This window comes from Hydra viridissima, unplaced genomic scaffold (genome assembly GCF_058129835.1).
Source record: "Hydra viridissima isolate aposymbiotic clone 2 unplaced genomic scaffold, HvirCarnegie_v1 scaffold_10, whole genome shotgun sequence".
NCBI classification, from domain to species: Eukaryota; Metazoa; Cnidaria; class Hydrozoa; order Anthoathecata; family Hydridae; genus Hydra; species Hydra viridissima.
Genome location: NW_028324309.1, coordinates 3762501 through 3779494, shown reverse-complemented (window position 1 = coordinate 3779494; position 16994 = coordinate 3762501). Strand labels below are relative to the sequence as shown.

Below are 16994 nucleotides of genomic sequence, written 5' to 3'. Positions count from 1 at the left end.
TATCTTTTCATAAACCACGGCACATTTGGCTACAACTCAATACAAGTTAAACGCATACATGAGATAGGAATTTAAGATAAATTGAGATTCAAATCGGCGTAAAAATAATAAGTTACAAAATGCAAAATTTTCCAAAACTTGAGTTAAACCCAAAGACTCTACTATTTAAGTAAACTCGGCTAGGATCTTATGTTGTTTGCACTTCCAATGTAAAAGGTTTGTTGCTTGAATGCATAAGGGCGATTCTTCATACCATTTTCAACATATAACTATCTAGTTAGAATTTATAAGAATCAAGGATTAAAAATTATTAATCGATCTATCTTACTGAAGAATACACGTAAATGTTAATCTACTACTTAAAGAGCCAATGAAAGTTTTGATAGAAACCTTCCTTTAAATATTTAATTCAATATATTTAATTACTCCACCACCGTGAAGGAGAGAATTTGTGTTAAAATCCGCAACATCGATTAAGTAAAACTACGGTTGAGCTTCCAGAGTTACTTTTATGGGCTTGTTTAAAACACAGTATTAATGGAGATCAGGAAATTTATCTAATTCACCAAGCATCTTCTTCGTTATCGTCATCTGGAGGTGGAGGCGCTTGAGGTGGATTTTCCAAGTCAGTTCTAAACATAAAATTATAACCAAATTATTTTCTTGTTTAGAAGCAATTTTTAGTTTGTTAGGAATTTCATATATTTTAAATCATGCGGTAGTAATACCTAAACGTCATGGTTGCCATAAGTTCTCTCATTGCATCCATAAGCCTTTGAGCACCATTCGTGAGTGCCGTAGCATTAGCTCGGTGCTCATTGTCATCATGATGAAGTCTTTCGGCTTGGTCAGGTTGACCTTGCTGCGTATGATTATACGAAGGAAAGAGCGATTCAAAGAACATAGAAAATAAGTTTCCACCACGTTCTTCATTATTGAGTCTACGTAAAAACAAAAATCAGAAATTGCTTTCTGTATTTCGCTCGAAAACTTCATGAATAAATCTAGCAATAGTTTGATAGATTGAGTATAATACGATAGTGTTCAAATTCTCTCAAACTAGTTTAAAAATTTTATTTAAAATGTTACAAAATTTAAAAACCTTTGAGGTCTTTCATAGCCAATAACAGAGTTTGATGGAGGCAGAGGATCATGTGCTAACACTGATTGGTTTCGAAACTCCTAAAAAAAAAAGTGAAAAATTCATTTGAAACGCTGAAAACAAATTTAATTGAAATTAGAACTTAAGACAAATTAATCAAGAATTTTTATTTTGAAAACCATTAAAAACAAGTATCTCTTACGACTGGTAAAGCACGCACAGCTTCTTTTACACCTAAACGTAAGTTTCTCAATTTGATGTTACCCACTTAGTAAATTTAATCTTATTGAAGTTTCTTAAGAATGGCTTGCAGCGTTATAAACTCTATAACGCCTTGATTAACAGGTTTTCAAACAAAACTGACTTGGAAAAGTTAAACGAATGTGAAATTCTAGAAATCATTTTCTTTCTTTTCAAGATGGAAGTTACCTGATATAAGAATATGGCGAACAACATTCTGTGGTGATTTTTTGTACAGAAATAACCTCCTAAGTATAATATACAAATAGTAAAAATGTTAAAAAAAAACAGCGCATAGATCTAAATCTCAACAAGTTTCTATAAACTTACTTCTTCTCCGCCTCGGCTATTGCTACCTTGTAGGCAGCAATATTGTCAATCACGCTTTTGCAAGTTTCTGTCAACCAGTTTAAAACTTCAGGAACTTTCCACACAAAATACGATCTTCCCACATATAAACTGATTAGTTGATTGAGAGAAGACGATTGTTGAGCGTATGACGAAGGATCAAAGAAGGGATGAGATGCAATTGCTTTATCAAGAGTAACTCCGCAGACATTCACAAGTTCAACAAGCAAAGAAGGGAACGCCAGAAGAGCTTTCTCTAACTATATTAACAAAAAGAGTTTCTTAAATCTTATTTTAATGAATATTTAATCATCTCGGTAGAAAGTTTAAAAACTCATACTTAAAAGAAAACAAATTGAACATGAACAAATTTAGCAAACAAAAATTGCAAAAAAAATTAGCCTAGCAAACAAAAATTAGCCTTGAACTAGTTTTTCAAATTTGATGTGAACAAAAAAAAGCTAACTAGACGCCTGAAATTTTTATTTTTTACCATACATGTTTCTTAGCTTCCACTGTATCAGCCACGTAATACTTGCATAAAGCGTAGGAGAAAATGCAATTAGGCAAAGAAGAAACATTCCTTGTTACTTCAAAGTCGTCATATAACTGTATAAAGAAATCATATTGCTGTGATTTAATGGCGTAAAAATCGATGAGAAGAAGCACACACAACGGGTCATCTACAGGATCAAGCCTATATTTAAGTAAAAATCTTAAAAATCACAGATAAATAAACTAATCGCAATAACAAAAAAAAGATGCACAGTACATCAGTGTCAAATTAAAAACTTGTATTATATATAAAACTTGTGAAGTCTTATAGAAAAAAAAGTATACCCGAGCAATACTCGACAAACTTCTAGAGCAGTTCGATAACAAGCTATGAACAAACAAGTTGCGATCATTCACACAAATACGTAACTGAATAACTGTATACAATACAGAGGTTTTACAAAGTATATAAAAAAGTCTAAACGTAAAAGCATACCTTTACTAGCAAGAAAATTAATGTGTCGAAATAATGCCAAGAAAAAGGGTCTAAATAAAGATTCGAACCAAACTATTTAACAAAATGATCTTGAAGAATAATAATAATAATAATAATAAAAAAAATGAATCTACCTATTTTCGGCTTGTCTGTATTCCAAGCGACAGTTTCCTTGCGCAAAGTTAAACATAGGATGAAAATTACTTTCAAACACAAATAATGCACGTTCTGTTGATTAAAAAAAAAAAAAAAGAAAAAAAAATTTAGAAAACATATTTACTATTTACATATTAATAAATATTATTTATTATCGAGTTACTAGTTATTACTTATATAAGTATTTAATATTAATTATTACTTATATATAAATTATTTACATGCTAATTATATTTTACTGATTATTTTTAACGATTATTTAAAATATATATGTAAATGAAAAAAAAAAAATTTTAAATTCAAGAAAGAAATAATAAATAAACTCATTATTCTGACTGATTTTTTATAACATTTATAGTATAGTGTTATATAATAACATTAAATTATTATAGTTATTATAACATTAAACTATCATAAAAATCAAATTTAAAAAATAGCATTAACATTTTGATACAATTACCAATAAAGTCAGCAGCCATCTGATAATCTTCATTTATGAGACATATTTCACTCAATTGTAAAAGAGAGTCAATGTGATATGGATAAGCATTTAAGAGCGCCTAATACAAAAAAAAAAAGCGATAGAAAGAGTATCAACATAAAATCTACAAAAATAGGATGTCTGATTGGTTTCTTAACAACACGCCCTGTCTTGTTATATTTAACAATTTAAAATAATAGACGAGTTTTTTCAAAGTAATTAACTGAATCTCTATTAAGAGAATCATTTCAATAATGATTCAAATGCTTTCTTCCCTTTTATGTTTACATCTTGATTATGTTTATTATATATTTATAATATCTTTATTACATCTTAACATCTTTATTATACCTTCATATCTTTATTTACATTTATCTTTAGTAGTTTATTTCTAAATTGAAATTTGAAAATTGAAGTACTTTATAGCTTTTTTTATTTATGATGGCTTGCTTAGTTAAAATGCGGCTAATTGTTGATAGTTTCAGAGTTAAGAGAATGTTAATTCTAATGCAAAAGAAATAAAACAGACTCTTTTAGGACAGCTTTTTATGAATTATTAGAGAAACTCACACAGTATTTGTTGTAATGGAAGTAAAAACTATTTCATGACAGCAATTTTTAATTTAACAGAGATCTTCAAAGATTTTACACAAAATTCAGAGGCATTAGTCTACTTTATACATTTTTTTGAAACCTTTTGTTTGATCTCTTTAGTACCTGAGAATTTAATGATTTTGTCATTAAAGAGAATATCAACATCATTAGCGTTTACTTAGCATGCAAGTTAGTTAAAAATCTGTTGGAGTCAAATTTCATCTAACAAACCTTTAGCTGACAGATGAGTAGAGGAATGTTTTTATATCAGAACTTTTGAAATAAACTTTAGAGCACTAATACAAGCTTATGCATGTAAGTCCACTTCTAGATAGCGTTTCTAAGTACTCATTACTAAAAACAACATAATTATTTCAGCAGATATGAAGACCTTTTAATAGTTTTAATAGTTTACATTGCATAATAGAAATAACAATAGAAACAACAATTCCTATGCTATCTTCACAAAGTTTGCACCCTGAAACTTCAGTGGATAGTTTATCTATGCTTTTCTGCCCAACATGAAGTTTTTAATTTTGCTGTTACTGACTTCTTTTTTCACTTATTTCAAAACCGTATTGCATTAAATACTGCTTTTTCATTAATTAGCTCAGAAGACTACTTTCATTAAAACCAGGCAAACAAAACAACACCCATGTTGATAGAAGTTCCCTAGAACTGAAAAATTATCCAGGCTCAAAATGTTTGAATTAGAAAAAGCTTCTATTTTAATTTTTTTTTATTATTATATTTAATAAACTTACCATCATATTTTCTTTTTACAAAATAAACTAATCATCATCACCACCACCACCACCACCACCACCACCACCACCACCACCACCACCACCACCACCACCACCACCACCACCACCACCACCACCACCACCACCATCATCATCATCATCATCATCAAGTAAATAAGTTACTGTTAATATAACTACTTTATACATAAATACAACCAAGAAAATGTATACATAAAATATGAATGGGTCATACACCTAGAAAAATAACAAATCTTTATTTCATGCTACTTTACAAATTAAAATGAACTTGGCATGTGGCAAATAACAAACTCAGCCCAGCGTTTATATAAATATAACCATAAAGTATCCTTCAACCCATTTAGTCATTATGTAATTAATTTACTTATCCGATTAACTTTAGTATATATATTTACTTAATCAATACATATATTTAATTCAGTAAATATATTTAACCATATATAATTACTTTATCGACTGCCTACTAAATCAATTTTACTTTGAAAAAACTGGCCTCTTTTTTTTTCCCTAATAAATACAACAAATTAAGCTGAGTTATTAAGTAACCCATGACTTGAAAAAGACTTAAGGCAATCAAAAAAAATCTCTTACATAAGCTATTTAAATATATTTGCATAGTAAAACTAGATAATTAAAAAACAAACCACTATGTTGTTGTGATCTAAGGAATGTACAGCATCCAAAAACATAAACTGAATGGCTTGATAATTCTCCAGGTGTTCAAATGAGAATACTAAATTATTTCTAAAGATTATTTTAAAAAGTTAAGGCTTTCAATTTACTTTTTCTCTTTTATTATAATCTTCTTAAATTTCTTTTTGACAATAAACATTATTCTTACACATACTCATTATCATAAATTAGTCATACAATGCAAGCATTTAGCTTATTAGTTACTCTGCGCTCAGTAGATTAAATTATTTCTGAGAGAGGGCTGTACTTTAGTTAAATAACATTTAGTGGTTGTATGTAATTAAATAAGGGCACTATAAAAAAGTTACTAAAAGTATTTAGATTTGATTGATTCTTCAGGACTTTCCACAGATTCATCCTGCCCTTTATAGTTAAAAAATTTCTTCTTGGTCAACAAAAATACTTCATAATGTTTTAAGAGGCTTCACAGCACAGAGCTGTGATACAGCCCTGTTTAGCAGCACACTTTTACAATTTTGAAATAGCATTAACAAACAACAATAATAAAAAACATCAGAAGTTGTAAAATTAAGACTTACTTATTCTCTTGTTGAACAAGTTTCATTCTAATTCCTAAAAATAAAAAAACTAGAAATTTTTTTTTTGTTTGCCAACACACTAAGCAGTAAGAAAATGGAGTTTTAGAAATGAAACATGGCATTTTTTAATGATCTTCACATGCTGAATTCAAATAACAATCAAATGTAACAGAGAAAGAAACTTATCATCATTAGAGATATTACAGAGCTGCTTTATTTTTGTCAATTAAATAAAAATCAGGTTCTACAATGCAAGGCCAGTCTCTTTTGATACAGAACCATATTTTTGCACAGTATTTCATTCTCATAGGAAGCTACAATCCTTAATAAGTCCAATTTATTAACCAAGTAAGATGGCAGCTACTTTTAGGTCACCACAGTTGACCATTGATTTAATAGCTCAACTTTTTATACTTTTTTAGGAATTAACTTTAAATGGACTAACTATATATTAGAAAATATTTTTATCTTACCGATATTTGAAAATCTTTTCCAATTTTCACGAGGTGTAATCAAACTATAGAAAAAATTTAAATCGAATCCATTATTGTGTACTAAATTTCTGCCTATGAACATTTATTAAATTTATTACTTACTTAGTTCGGTGAGCTTTATGAGCATGTGGGTTGACTCTAAATTAGTGAAGGAAACACAACAAAAAGTATAAGAAACCAACAACAAATAAAAGTAAAATTTAAACACTAAAGAATCAATTTTCTTTAAAACATTTTTGTGAAGATCAGAAGAGATACTCTTTAAGATTTTCTTTAAAAAAGTGCTATGATGTAATTTGAAATACCTTTTTTCCCTGTTAACAACATTTGCTCCAAACTTTTTTTTCATTTCATTTTCTGGATTTAGATTTCTTGAAACCATTAAAAAAGAATAAAAAGAAAATGCAAGATTTAAGACTTTCAAATATTTAATTTAGTAAAAAATGTAAAAAGGATCATTCATTAAACCAGTGAGAGATATCTTAAAAGTAATAACACAAAATTATAATGTAAACCTGTAGTCAATTGAAAAGATAGATTTGTTTGAAAGAACTGTTCCAACATCAGGAACTATAAGAAAGAAATTGTTTGAAAATTATTTAATAATAATATTTAACTTAAAAAAAAAAGAAAAAAATCTTAAAAACTTTTTAAACTTTACAACTTTTTTCATAAATAATCGTAATGAGAAAAATTAATATATAAGTTTAATAAAAAAAAAGAAAACCTGATTGTCTATTGATGTTACCACCTCCATAGATTTCAATTACTTCACGTATTGCTGCATCAACATCGTCAACTCCTGCCTTGGTAATCAAAATTTTAGACAAAAAAAATCTATTTTAAAAGTATAAGAAAAAAATGAAAAATATGCTTACTTAATGGTTACTAAATATAAATTAGATATAACTACATATACTCAAATGGTTATTAAATAACAGTTAGAAGTTAATACATGTAATAAACATAAAAAAGTAACATTACCTACTTTAGTTTCAACCACTTTTTTTGCAGTTTTTTTTTTCTTTTTCTTTTTTATTGATGCAGCTTCTGATGTAGCTTTTGTAATTTCTGAATCTTCCTACTCAAAGAATAAATACAAATTGTGATTGAAGTGATTGAACAAAAGTTGATAATCATTTCTTGCAAATTATTGCCTTAGGAACATTAAACTTGTGAAAACATAATTGAGTATACCATTTTTCTGAATTTCAAGTTAAGCCAAAATAATTACAAAATTAATAGTTAAAAAATTGATAATTACAAATTAAAATTAAACAACTTGTTAAATATACTTACCTGCTCATTAACATGATCATTATCAATGTTAGTATCTTCAACAAGCAACTAAAATGTCAAAGAATGATGCAATAATACACTTTTATAAAATAGCACAGAAACAGCCCTTTTACATATTTTATATAGAAAAAAAAAGAAAATTTTAAACTAAAACAAAAAGCTTAAAAGTAACAAACTTTTTATAAAACTTCATAAAATATAAAAATACCAAGTCAAATAGATTTTTTTGGACTTTGGGCTGGACCAATGAGTTATTAATATCGTCTTCAACTTCTAGATTAGAAAAATCATCCTTTTGTCTTCTTCGCATTTGTCGAGAAGACATCTTTTGCTTAGATTATTATTTTTTAACTGAATTTCTTATTTATTTATTATCTGAAATTATTATTATCTGAAAATCTATATTTATCTGAAAAAGGACATAAAAGAAAAAAAAAAATAATTAAAAAGATTATGTATAAAAGATACTATTATAAAACTTAAATTTTAAAATTTAAATTATAAATAGCTGTTTATTAAATCATATGCCATTATGTCATCTAAACACTTACTTTATAACACATTATAAATAACACAATAAATTTGGATTGTCATATGATATAAAAATTTATCTCAAAACATAGTCTTTGCAGTAAACCATGATCATAAGACTACTATTAAAAACACATGAATATAAAATTAAACTAAAAATAAAAGTGAAATAGAAAAATAGTTAACAATAAAAATAACTAAAACTAAATTTCATCTAGAATAAGTTCAACGTTGGAAAGAATAGTTCTCTTCAATCGTTTGGCTACATTTATTACATGGTTGTTTCCTCGTAAATCCAACTTCTTAAAACTTGAAAAATATTGTGCATAAGGAAGACAAGTCAAATTCTAAAGAATTAAAAACCATTTTTTATAAGTTTTAGTATTAAAATAAAATTTTTTACTTAAACTAAGTAAAAAAATTTACATTTAATACTAAATAACTTTTCTTCATTCATAAATAAATAAAAAAAAATAGTTATAATCTTTACCCTCCCACTTAAGTCTGCACTGTCTATATCCATCTAACATAAAAATAAATAGGTCAATTTTTATTTCAATATTTATACAGAATGTAAAAAAAAATCTAATTTACTTTCAATAAAGTCACATTTTTAGGCTGAAAAATAAACCTTACCTTATTTTTAATTAACTGCTCCAAAACACGTTCAACTTCATATTTGCTTCCTGTTTTTTTAAAAATAAAACTCATTATTGACTGTGAAAAATGAGTAGCTCTTAAACTTAAAATTTTTGAAAGAGAACCATACCACCAGTTAAACTAAGTTAACCCTTAACCATCTGTACTTTAAGTTCTGGATAAAATTTATGTGTTATTGCCTACATAGTGATTTGTTAAAAAAAAAACTTTATTTTGTTTTTGTGTTCAATACAGAGATCATAATATTTTTCATTCTAACTCTTGTATAATTTTAGATAAAATCAAGTTAAAGTCTTCATGGTACTTAGAAAGTACTATTTGACATGTTGGGAGCTTTTTTTATGCATAAAAACACTTGGTGATACAATTTAAACATTTAAGATAATTTAAGTAAAAAGAAAAATTATACAATCAACTACAATTAAAAAACATAGGTAGAGCTTTTTTTTAAAAAAAAATCATAATAAATTTACTTAGGTTTGACCCAATTGTACTCAATAAAACAATTATTTTATCATTGCAACATAAGTAACACTTACACAAAGAACATTGAAAATATGGTTTTGATTGTATGCCATTTATGCTCCACAGTTCACACCTTCCTATTTTTTTTTGTACAAACAGGCCAGTATATACTGCTAAATTCCTAAAACTGATATCCTTACTAACAGACCTTTTCCCTCTCTTCTTTAAAGGATGAGTTGGATATGTGCCTTTTCTTTTTGTAAGAGTTGTGGAAACGTTGATTTTCTGATGAGAAATCAACCCTTGTGCAACTTTCCTCTTGAACTAAAGGAGCGTTATCTTATCCTTACATGGAAGCTCAGAATAAATAATATAAGAATTTACAAATGTAATTTCAATTAGTTCCCAAAAGAGTCTATGCCACTACATTTTGGATCTTCTGTCCACAGAGGCGTGGTGGCCCTAGAGGCTATGCGGGATTCCCGCATGGGCTTTTCACTTTTTCATCTAAATTTGGGCCTTTTGGCAAATTTTAATTTTTTCAAAATTTTATAGAAATTCCACAATTATTTACAATATTTCTGTTTATTTCTGTTTAATCACTTGATATAAAGTCTTCAGCTTTGAGCAAAATTATATTAGTATTTTGCATAATAATAATATTGTTCTGAAAACAAAGTAGATGTTTTAAGACGTATTATGATATATTTTTTTCATAAGAAAAATTATGAACCCATAAATGGTTTTTAACAATCGTAATGTTGACGAAATAAATTTAAATAAGTCCACATACCCAACAATAATAATAGCTATTATTATATAATTAAATTAACTTAATTTAAAAATTTAACCCCAAAACATTTTTCTTTAATAAATTAAATCGCAATACAATTACAATATAGTAATTGTATAGCGTTTTAATTCATTTAAGAAAAATGTTTTGTTGTTAAATTTTAGATTAAGTTTTATATAAATAAGTATCGAACTCATGTTTTGCATTTTTGTAACGTTTCGAAACAGATATAAACTTGTTTTATGATAAATAAAGTTTTTTATTTTTATACAGTTTATATTATTGTATGTTAAATAAAGAATTCACTCCGTAATATCCTGTCCTCAGAGAGATTAAAAAAAGGAATACATATTTAAATATACAATATATATTAAAAAAAACTATCCGAGTAGAAGGCGGCGTCGTTCATGGCTTCCTGCTGCAAATATATTAACAATTTCATCTAAAGGGATTTCCTCTAAAATATCCGCATTGTAGTAACATAATAACGTATCTCGCGTATGTTCCTGGGTCAATTTGTTTCTTAACTTGTTTTTTACATGTTTAAGAGCGGAAAATACTCTCTCGCACTCATCAATATCAACACTTATTATTATTATTATTAGTATTACAAACAATACTATTAATTACAAATAGTATTATCTCAACTTGTTAGTTTGTATTAATGATTTATTAGAATAAGGTCAGTTCTTATATATATATATATATATATATATATATATATATATATATATATATATATATATATATATATATATATGTATATTTTTTTTTTGTATGGGCCTTTACATCAAGCATATATGGTATAATCCCGCATATATAGGCCTTTTAATAAAAATCCCACATGGGCTTTTTAGAGCCACCACGCCCCTGTCTGTCCAGCCCATAAGATGCTCTAATGTGATCAGCTAAGTCAACACCTCCCATATATTTATTGTAGTCACATGTACTTTAAGGACACTTTTTATCCTCTTTGTTGCCTAGTTTATTTTTTCACAGCATTTCAGTTTCTTCACTTCCATAGTAGTTTGATTCAAATTGTACTATTTTGATTTCTTTCCACTTAAAAATAGAATACCTAACTGTGTTATACAGTAATCAAATTTTGCCCTCTTCAGTGATTTGTCATCTGCTAGAGTTGGTAATTGCTTTCTTCTACTTCTTACTGTACCACAAGTCTTCTCTAATTTTAGTTTTTCAAGCAACCTCATCAAAGTAAACAACTATCAAAAAATAACATCTTATTTACATTTCACTCACTTTTACTTAATGAAAAAACAACTCTTTCTCCTTAACCAAACTCAGAAAACTCCTTCCTCATCTTTTCCTTGATAAAAAATAAATTTTTAAATGTAACCATTTTGATCCACCATACACCATGACTTATATCCTCTCTTGATCAGTTTCATTGGGTTGTAGTCTTTTATCTAACTTCTTTAAATTTTATGATTGATTCATCAATACTGAGCTCTCTTGTACCATGAAATGCTTTGGTAAACATTTTATTCAAGTAGTTAAGGAAAGGCAAAATTTAAAAATTTTATTTTCATTATTTTTTGGAATCATGGTATTGTCAAAAATGTATAGATTTGACAATATTTGATCAAATCTTTTTACATCAAATACTGTTTAATACTGGTTTAAAATAAGATAAATCATTTTTAAATACTTTGGTCAACTAAGAATTAATTAACTCCAAAATGTTTTTTAAACACAGCATTATAGACACTACAATCATGTAATGTAAACAATAAAAATGTAGAAATTAGTGTAAAAATAAATTGCATTATTGTCAAAAAAATTTTCTTTTTTACTTTTACTTTAAAATTGTTTTTTCTATTTTTGAATAAATTTAAAATGTAAATGAATAATGTCTCATGAAAATCCCTTAAGACTTATAAGAAGTAAAGAAAAAAGACATACTTAGATCATCATAGTATCCTTTTCTGATAGAATCACTTCTGATAAGTTTATCTAGCAAAGTTGACATTTCATTTTGATATTTATTCAAGTCTAGAGCATGCATCAAAAATAACAGTGTCAGCATTGTCCCTGTAACAATAAAAAAAATTATCATCAAAAAAGATAAGAGAAGAATCTAAAAATTGATTAAAATGCAACTTCATACATAACTTTCCATACACAAAAAATTTTGACAAAATGAAAAATGAGAAATTGATAAAAATTAAACATTAAAAATTAAAAACATGCATTTGTTATCAGGCTCTTCCTCATATAACATGTGACACGATTCTAGCTCATTTTGGAGAATATCAACTTCAACAGCGGTATGAGTATACCTGAAAAAACATAACATCAAATTAAAGGCTACACAACTTGAAGAGAAATTGAAACAGAGTTGTTGAAAATACAAAGATAAAATTCAAAGAAAAAAGCATTAACAAATAAGCAAAAGTACAAAGTAAAAATATTAAATTTATTTTGATTGGTATTTTTAAAATATTGGTCAGAACCAGAAACTTCCTTAATCTCAGTTCAATACCTTTATCGTTGAGCCAAATTTGTTAAAGTTCAGTATAAAAAAAATGCATAATGAACAGTTTGTTGAGAGGATATTTTATAGGTTTTGTGACTCATAATTTGTGACACACTTTTAAAGGTTTTGTTACTCATAATTTCACAAGACTCAAACAAAAAAAAAAAAAAACAATTTCATACATTACAAAAGTAAGATAACCATATAAACAGCAAGCACTTCTCCAAACGTTTTCGCTCACTATTTTGTTTGTTAATGCACACACACACAAAAAACTATTTTGTATTTAGCTGGCAAAAGCCATCGTTTAACAGTCTTTAACAGTCTGTAACAATTTTAATGAACAGAAACTATCTTTAACATCTAAAATATCTTTAACAGTCTTTAACATCTAAAATATCTTTAACATCTAAAACATCTTTAACATCTAAAATATCTTTAAAAGTCTGTAACAATTCTAATGAACAGAAACTTAAATAGAACTGAAACTTTGTTTCTTAAAAGAAAAGAAAGCAATATCAGAAGCTTAGTAATATCAACTCAAGATTATAACAAAAAAATTGGTTGTAACAAAAATACAATTATAACAAGCTGTAGTGATTGTAATTACAATTGTGATTGTAACTAAAACAGTGTTTGTAACTACAATAGTGATTGTCATTACAATTGTAATTTTACAATCACAATAATGATTTTAACAACAAAAGTGATTGCAACAACAATAGTGGTTTTAACAACAGTGATTATAAAACCATAGTAATTCTAACAAAAGATTCTAACTGTAATAGTGGCTATAATATCCACAAGGAAAGCAAACTCATGATTCCAATGAGTTAACACATGATTTTAAACTCCTATTGAGTTTTGAAAAAATCAAAAAAAAAAACTAACTTGATTTGTTAAAATTAATTTACCTTGGTAAAAGATTCCTATTATCTTTTATTAAACAATCATTGATCCAGCATATAGAACTTTCTTTTCCTGAAAATTGTTTCAAATCTGTTACAATCCTTTATAAAGAATACTAGCCTTACTTTCTTATTATTTTTTTTTTTTTATAGCAGTAGAAAAACACACAACATAGTATTACAGACAAATACATAAAAAAATCCATAGGAATACACACAAAACCAAAACAGTATCATAAAAGATAAGTAATAGTAAAAGCAGCAAAAAATCGGCCATTATTAAATTTTGAAGATTTTTTTTATGTAAATTATAAAGTTCAAAAACCTTCAAAACCAAGAACATTTGTAAAAAAAAATTTATCCAAATCTTATTTAGTTTTTTGACAAATAATTTGATTAACATTTACTGCATTAACAATGTGAGTGGATTAAATTTTTTAACCAAGATTTAAATTTACCATAAAGTTCCAATAAGAATCCATTTTAGAAACATTACAGAAAACATAGGATAACAAGCTTGATTACCCAGCACTTTAAGCCAGGTTTTCCAGCCAAAATGGGAAAGATCTCTCTTTTTGTTTTGAAGATATGCAAGTTTTTTGTTTAAATGTTTCTTTTTTGTTATTTAAAAAATTGTGGTCTTACAGGACTGGGCCACTAACTTAGGTATGGTCAGGAAAGAGATGTCCCATTGAATTCAGGGAGTGAAGTTATCACTATGTGCAAAATTTCAGCTCATTTGGCTTCTCGGCTTAAATATGAAAGTAATGTCTGCTTACACACTATATTGCATTTTAGAAATAAATCAGAAATCTTGTAATAAATAGTCTTTTGAGCTTTAGGTGATTAGGGGGAAAAAACCATTCAGTATCAACTTTTAGAGTATAAAAAACAACTATTTAGAGTATAAAAAAACTTCATATTTAAAAAACTACAGCCCACATAAAATTATTGCTCTGAAAGTATATATTTATTATGTAACTTTTTAAAGCTAATCAAAAACATTTAAAACAAAAAAACAAAAAAAACAATATTAACCCGGTAATCACACCTACCTTGATTTACCTGCAAACAAACAGGATAATGTTCATCATTAAATTCTACACTAAGTGTCCCTTGTAGGTTGCTATTACCAACAGCTGACTAAAAGCAAGAATAATTTAAAAAGGTTCACAAAGTCATTTTAAAATATTAAGACAATTACTTTTATCATGTAAATTAATAAAAAACCATGCATTAGAAAATTAACTTAAAGTTATAGGAAAATCAAATTTTTGACAGTTTACATAACTTAGTTAAAATTTTAACAATAACTGTGAAAAACTTACCCATTGGATTGAATAATTGGGCTCAGAGCTATTTTTATCACAATCAATCCAATTGAGATCATTTAATTGAATATTATTCAATAAAATTCTAGCACTTGTAACATAGGAAACCTAAATAAATTTATTGATAAAAACCTTATTTAAGAACTAAAAAAAAACTTTTACTGTTTTAGATAAAAATAAAAATAAACAACTATACCAATTACTCTATTAAAATTTCAAATAATTAAAACTTAACAAAATAATAAATATTAAAATATCATTTAATTGGAGTATATCTAAGATCATACTATTTTAATAGTTAACTCAATAAAAATATCCAAAATACTTTAAATAAGTACATGAACAGGTAAGGAAAATGTGGCCACCAACTTAGAAGAGTCACTCCAGTACACACAAAATGACAGCAAGCATGGTTCCTTTTTCTCTAAAAAAACACATATTTCATTTACCCTTAACTTTAAATACATACTGGTTTAGGTCATTATTAAAGACAATTCATATACGAGGCTAACAATAAATTATATTCATGTATAAGAAAAAATAACAAACTGCAATTCAAATACTCAGAAACATTTAATAAACTTATATAGACTTAAAGTATTTACTTCTTCCAAGCAGCCATCTTTGATAGAACCAGGCACTCTGGTCATTGGGATCAGTGAATACTGCATTTCTCACAAGTTCGAGCTCTAACCATAAAAACAATAAAACAAAATTTTTCTCTCACTCATTCTTTCTGATTGTTTTTTCTTGTAAACTGAAAAAAGTTTAATTATAATAACCTTTATGAAGCATTTCGCCATTAATGCAACTGCCATCTTTTTTCTCATTCTCATTAATATAAACTTTTGCATAAAGACTACTACGATTATGCCATGCAGAATAATTTGAAAAATTCTCAGTTATTTTTTCAGTTGTAAAGTTTATTTCATCATCAAATGGAATTTTTGATTCTTTAACAACAAACCGGCGATAATCCCAACAATGAACTAAAAAATTAAAACTAAGAAAATAAGTTTACAGCAATTACTTTGCTCTCAGCATATCAGGCTGCTTTCATTTCAATGTACTAGATTTTTGAATTATCTATACAGTCCAAATCAATCTGCACATCTACATATAGACACTAGAAAATTGCATGATTCCAGCAGCAGACTTGCTGATTGATCTAAATGGCAATTTCAACTTTTCAAATTAAGTATTCATCCAGGTACATGTGTGTTTTGTTGTTTATAATAACTTAGATTAATTCAGATAAGAAGTATTAATACACTAAGTTAATAGTCAAGAGTTGTCTGATATATCATAAAAATTAACGATGACTATTAGGATATTAAAGTAATCCAAAGCAAACTAAATATGGTTCTGAAAGACATGTAATGACTGGTTTAGCAAATCTATCTTTCTTAGTAAAGATGATTCAATAGTTCCTTATTTTTTACAGAAGATAATTTTAACAAGAAGTAACATTTTCTTAATGTCTCTTATTTAGGAGCTTCATTTTAACTTCTGTTAAATAGAATGTTTAAAAACTTACAATTTCTTGAGTCAAACTTTAAAAACAAGTTACAAAGTCGAAGTTCTTCAGACCAATCAGGGTTTTTTATTGTCTTCATGATAAATTGTCTGTGGTTCCAAACTCCATAAGACTTTGGATTGGTATGTAATCCATTTTGAGTAAGAACTAACTCATTTCGAAATAATTGATCATCAATTTCAATACTATAAAAACAGAGATACAGTAGTGTGCAAAAGTTTACAAACAGCTAAAAATTTCAGGTTTTTTTGTCAAAACTTTTTGTCTTTTCACTGAAAATGAAAGAAATTTTTAACAATTGTTCTTCTAAAGTGGATACATAGCATAATTTACTGAAAATTTGTAACGGAAGAAAGATATTCAAACTTTATAGAAAACATAATCGTGCAAAAGTTCATAAACAATTCCATGCCCCATTAAAAAAATCAAAACTTTAGTAAGAAAAACATTTTAGTATTAAAACTAATTTACTGGAGATAATATTTAACTTAAATTGATTTTAAAAAATGATGGGAAAGTCTAAGAAATTGTCACTAGAAAAGAAAAATTT

General features: G+C 26.9%; 2 protein-coding genes across 10 annotated transcripts in view; both read right to left on the bottom strand.

The window, feature by feature from the left end:
• Nucleotides 1-70: 70 nt before the first annotated feature.
• Nucleotides 71-8140, bottom strand: LOC149882683 (ribosome quality control complex subunit TCF25-like). Of its 3 annotated transcripts, none has more exons than XM_090099611.1 (21): nucleotides 7931-8140; nucleotides 7723-7770; nucleotides 7408-7504; nucleotides 7151-7225; nucleotides 6939-6993; nucleotides 6729-6794; nucleotides 6526-6561; nucleotides 6403-6446; nucleotides 5930-5963; nucleotides 5342-5441; nucleotides 3298-3397; nucleotides 2816-2909; nucleotides 2682-2731; nucleotides 2531-2573; nucleotides 2189-2387; nucleotides 1673-1950; nucleotides 1532-1590; nucleotides 1305-1336; nucleotides 1103-1182; nucleotides 729-941; nucleotides 71-632 (listed from the first exon to the last, which is right to left on the bottom strand). In XM_090099611.1, the coding sequence occupies exons 1-21, from the start codon at nucleotides 8045-8047 to the stop codon at nucleotides 563-565; spliced, it is 1890 nt and encodes a 629-aa protein (XP_089955737.1). In that variant the 5' UTR covers nucleotides 8048-8140; the 3' UTR covers nucleotides 71-562. The 3 variants fall into 3 exon arrangements, with proteins under 3 accessions (XP_089955737.1, XP_089955736.1, XP_089955738.1); XM_090099610.1 differs by having other exon boundaries at nucleotides 7151-7229; nucleotides 7412-7504; XM_090099612.1 differs by having other exon boundaries at nucleotides 7151-7229; nucleotides 7931-8099.
• A 163-nt stretch (nucleotides 8141-8303) lies between these two features.
• The window catches only part of LOC149882682 (geranylgeranyl transferase type-2 subunit alpha-like), a 13862-nt gene continuing 5171 nt past the window's right edge, over nucleotides 8304-16994 (bottom strand). For 4 of the 7 annotated variants that reach the window (XM_090099614.1, XM_090099615.1, XM_090099616.1 and 1 more), the window contains 12 exons: nucleotides 16445-16629; nucleotides 15690-15896; nucleotides 15513-15596; nucleotides 15246-15331; nucleotides 14905-15015; nucleotides 14632-14719; nucleotides 13583-13649; nucleotides 12383-12471; nucleotides 12095-12223; nucleotides 8890-8939; nucleotides 8744-8776; nucleotides 8304-8600 (listed from right to left, as the gene is read on the bottom strand). In XM_090099614.1, the coding sequence (XP_089955740.1) occupies nucleotides 8457-8600; nucleotides 8744-8776; nucleotides 8890-8939; nucleotides 12095-12223; nucleotides 12383-12471; nucleotides 13583-13649; nucleotides 14632-14719; nucleotides 14905-15015; nucleotides 15246-15331; nucleotides 15513-15596; nucleotides 15690-15896; nucleotides 16445-16629 (1273 nt within the window). In that variant the 3' untranslated portion in view covers nucleotides 8304-8456. Of the gene's footprint in view, nucleotides 8601-8743; nucleotides 8777-8889; nucleotides 8940-12094; nucleotides 12224-12382; nucleotides 12472-13582; nucleotides 13650-14631; nucleotides 14720-14904; nucleotides 15016-15232; nucleotides 15332-15512; nucleotides 15597-15689; nucleotides 15897-16444; nucleotides 16630-16994 lie in introns of all 7 variants that reach the window. The other 3 variants (XM_090099619.1, XM_090099618.1, XM_090099617.1) reach the window with 1 other exon arrangement.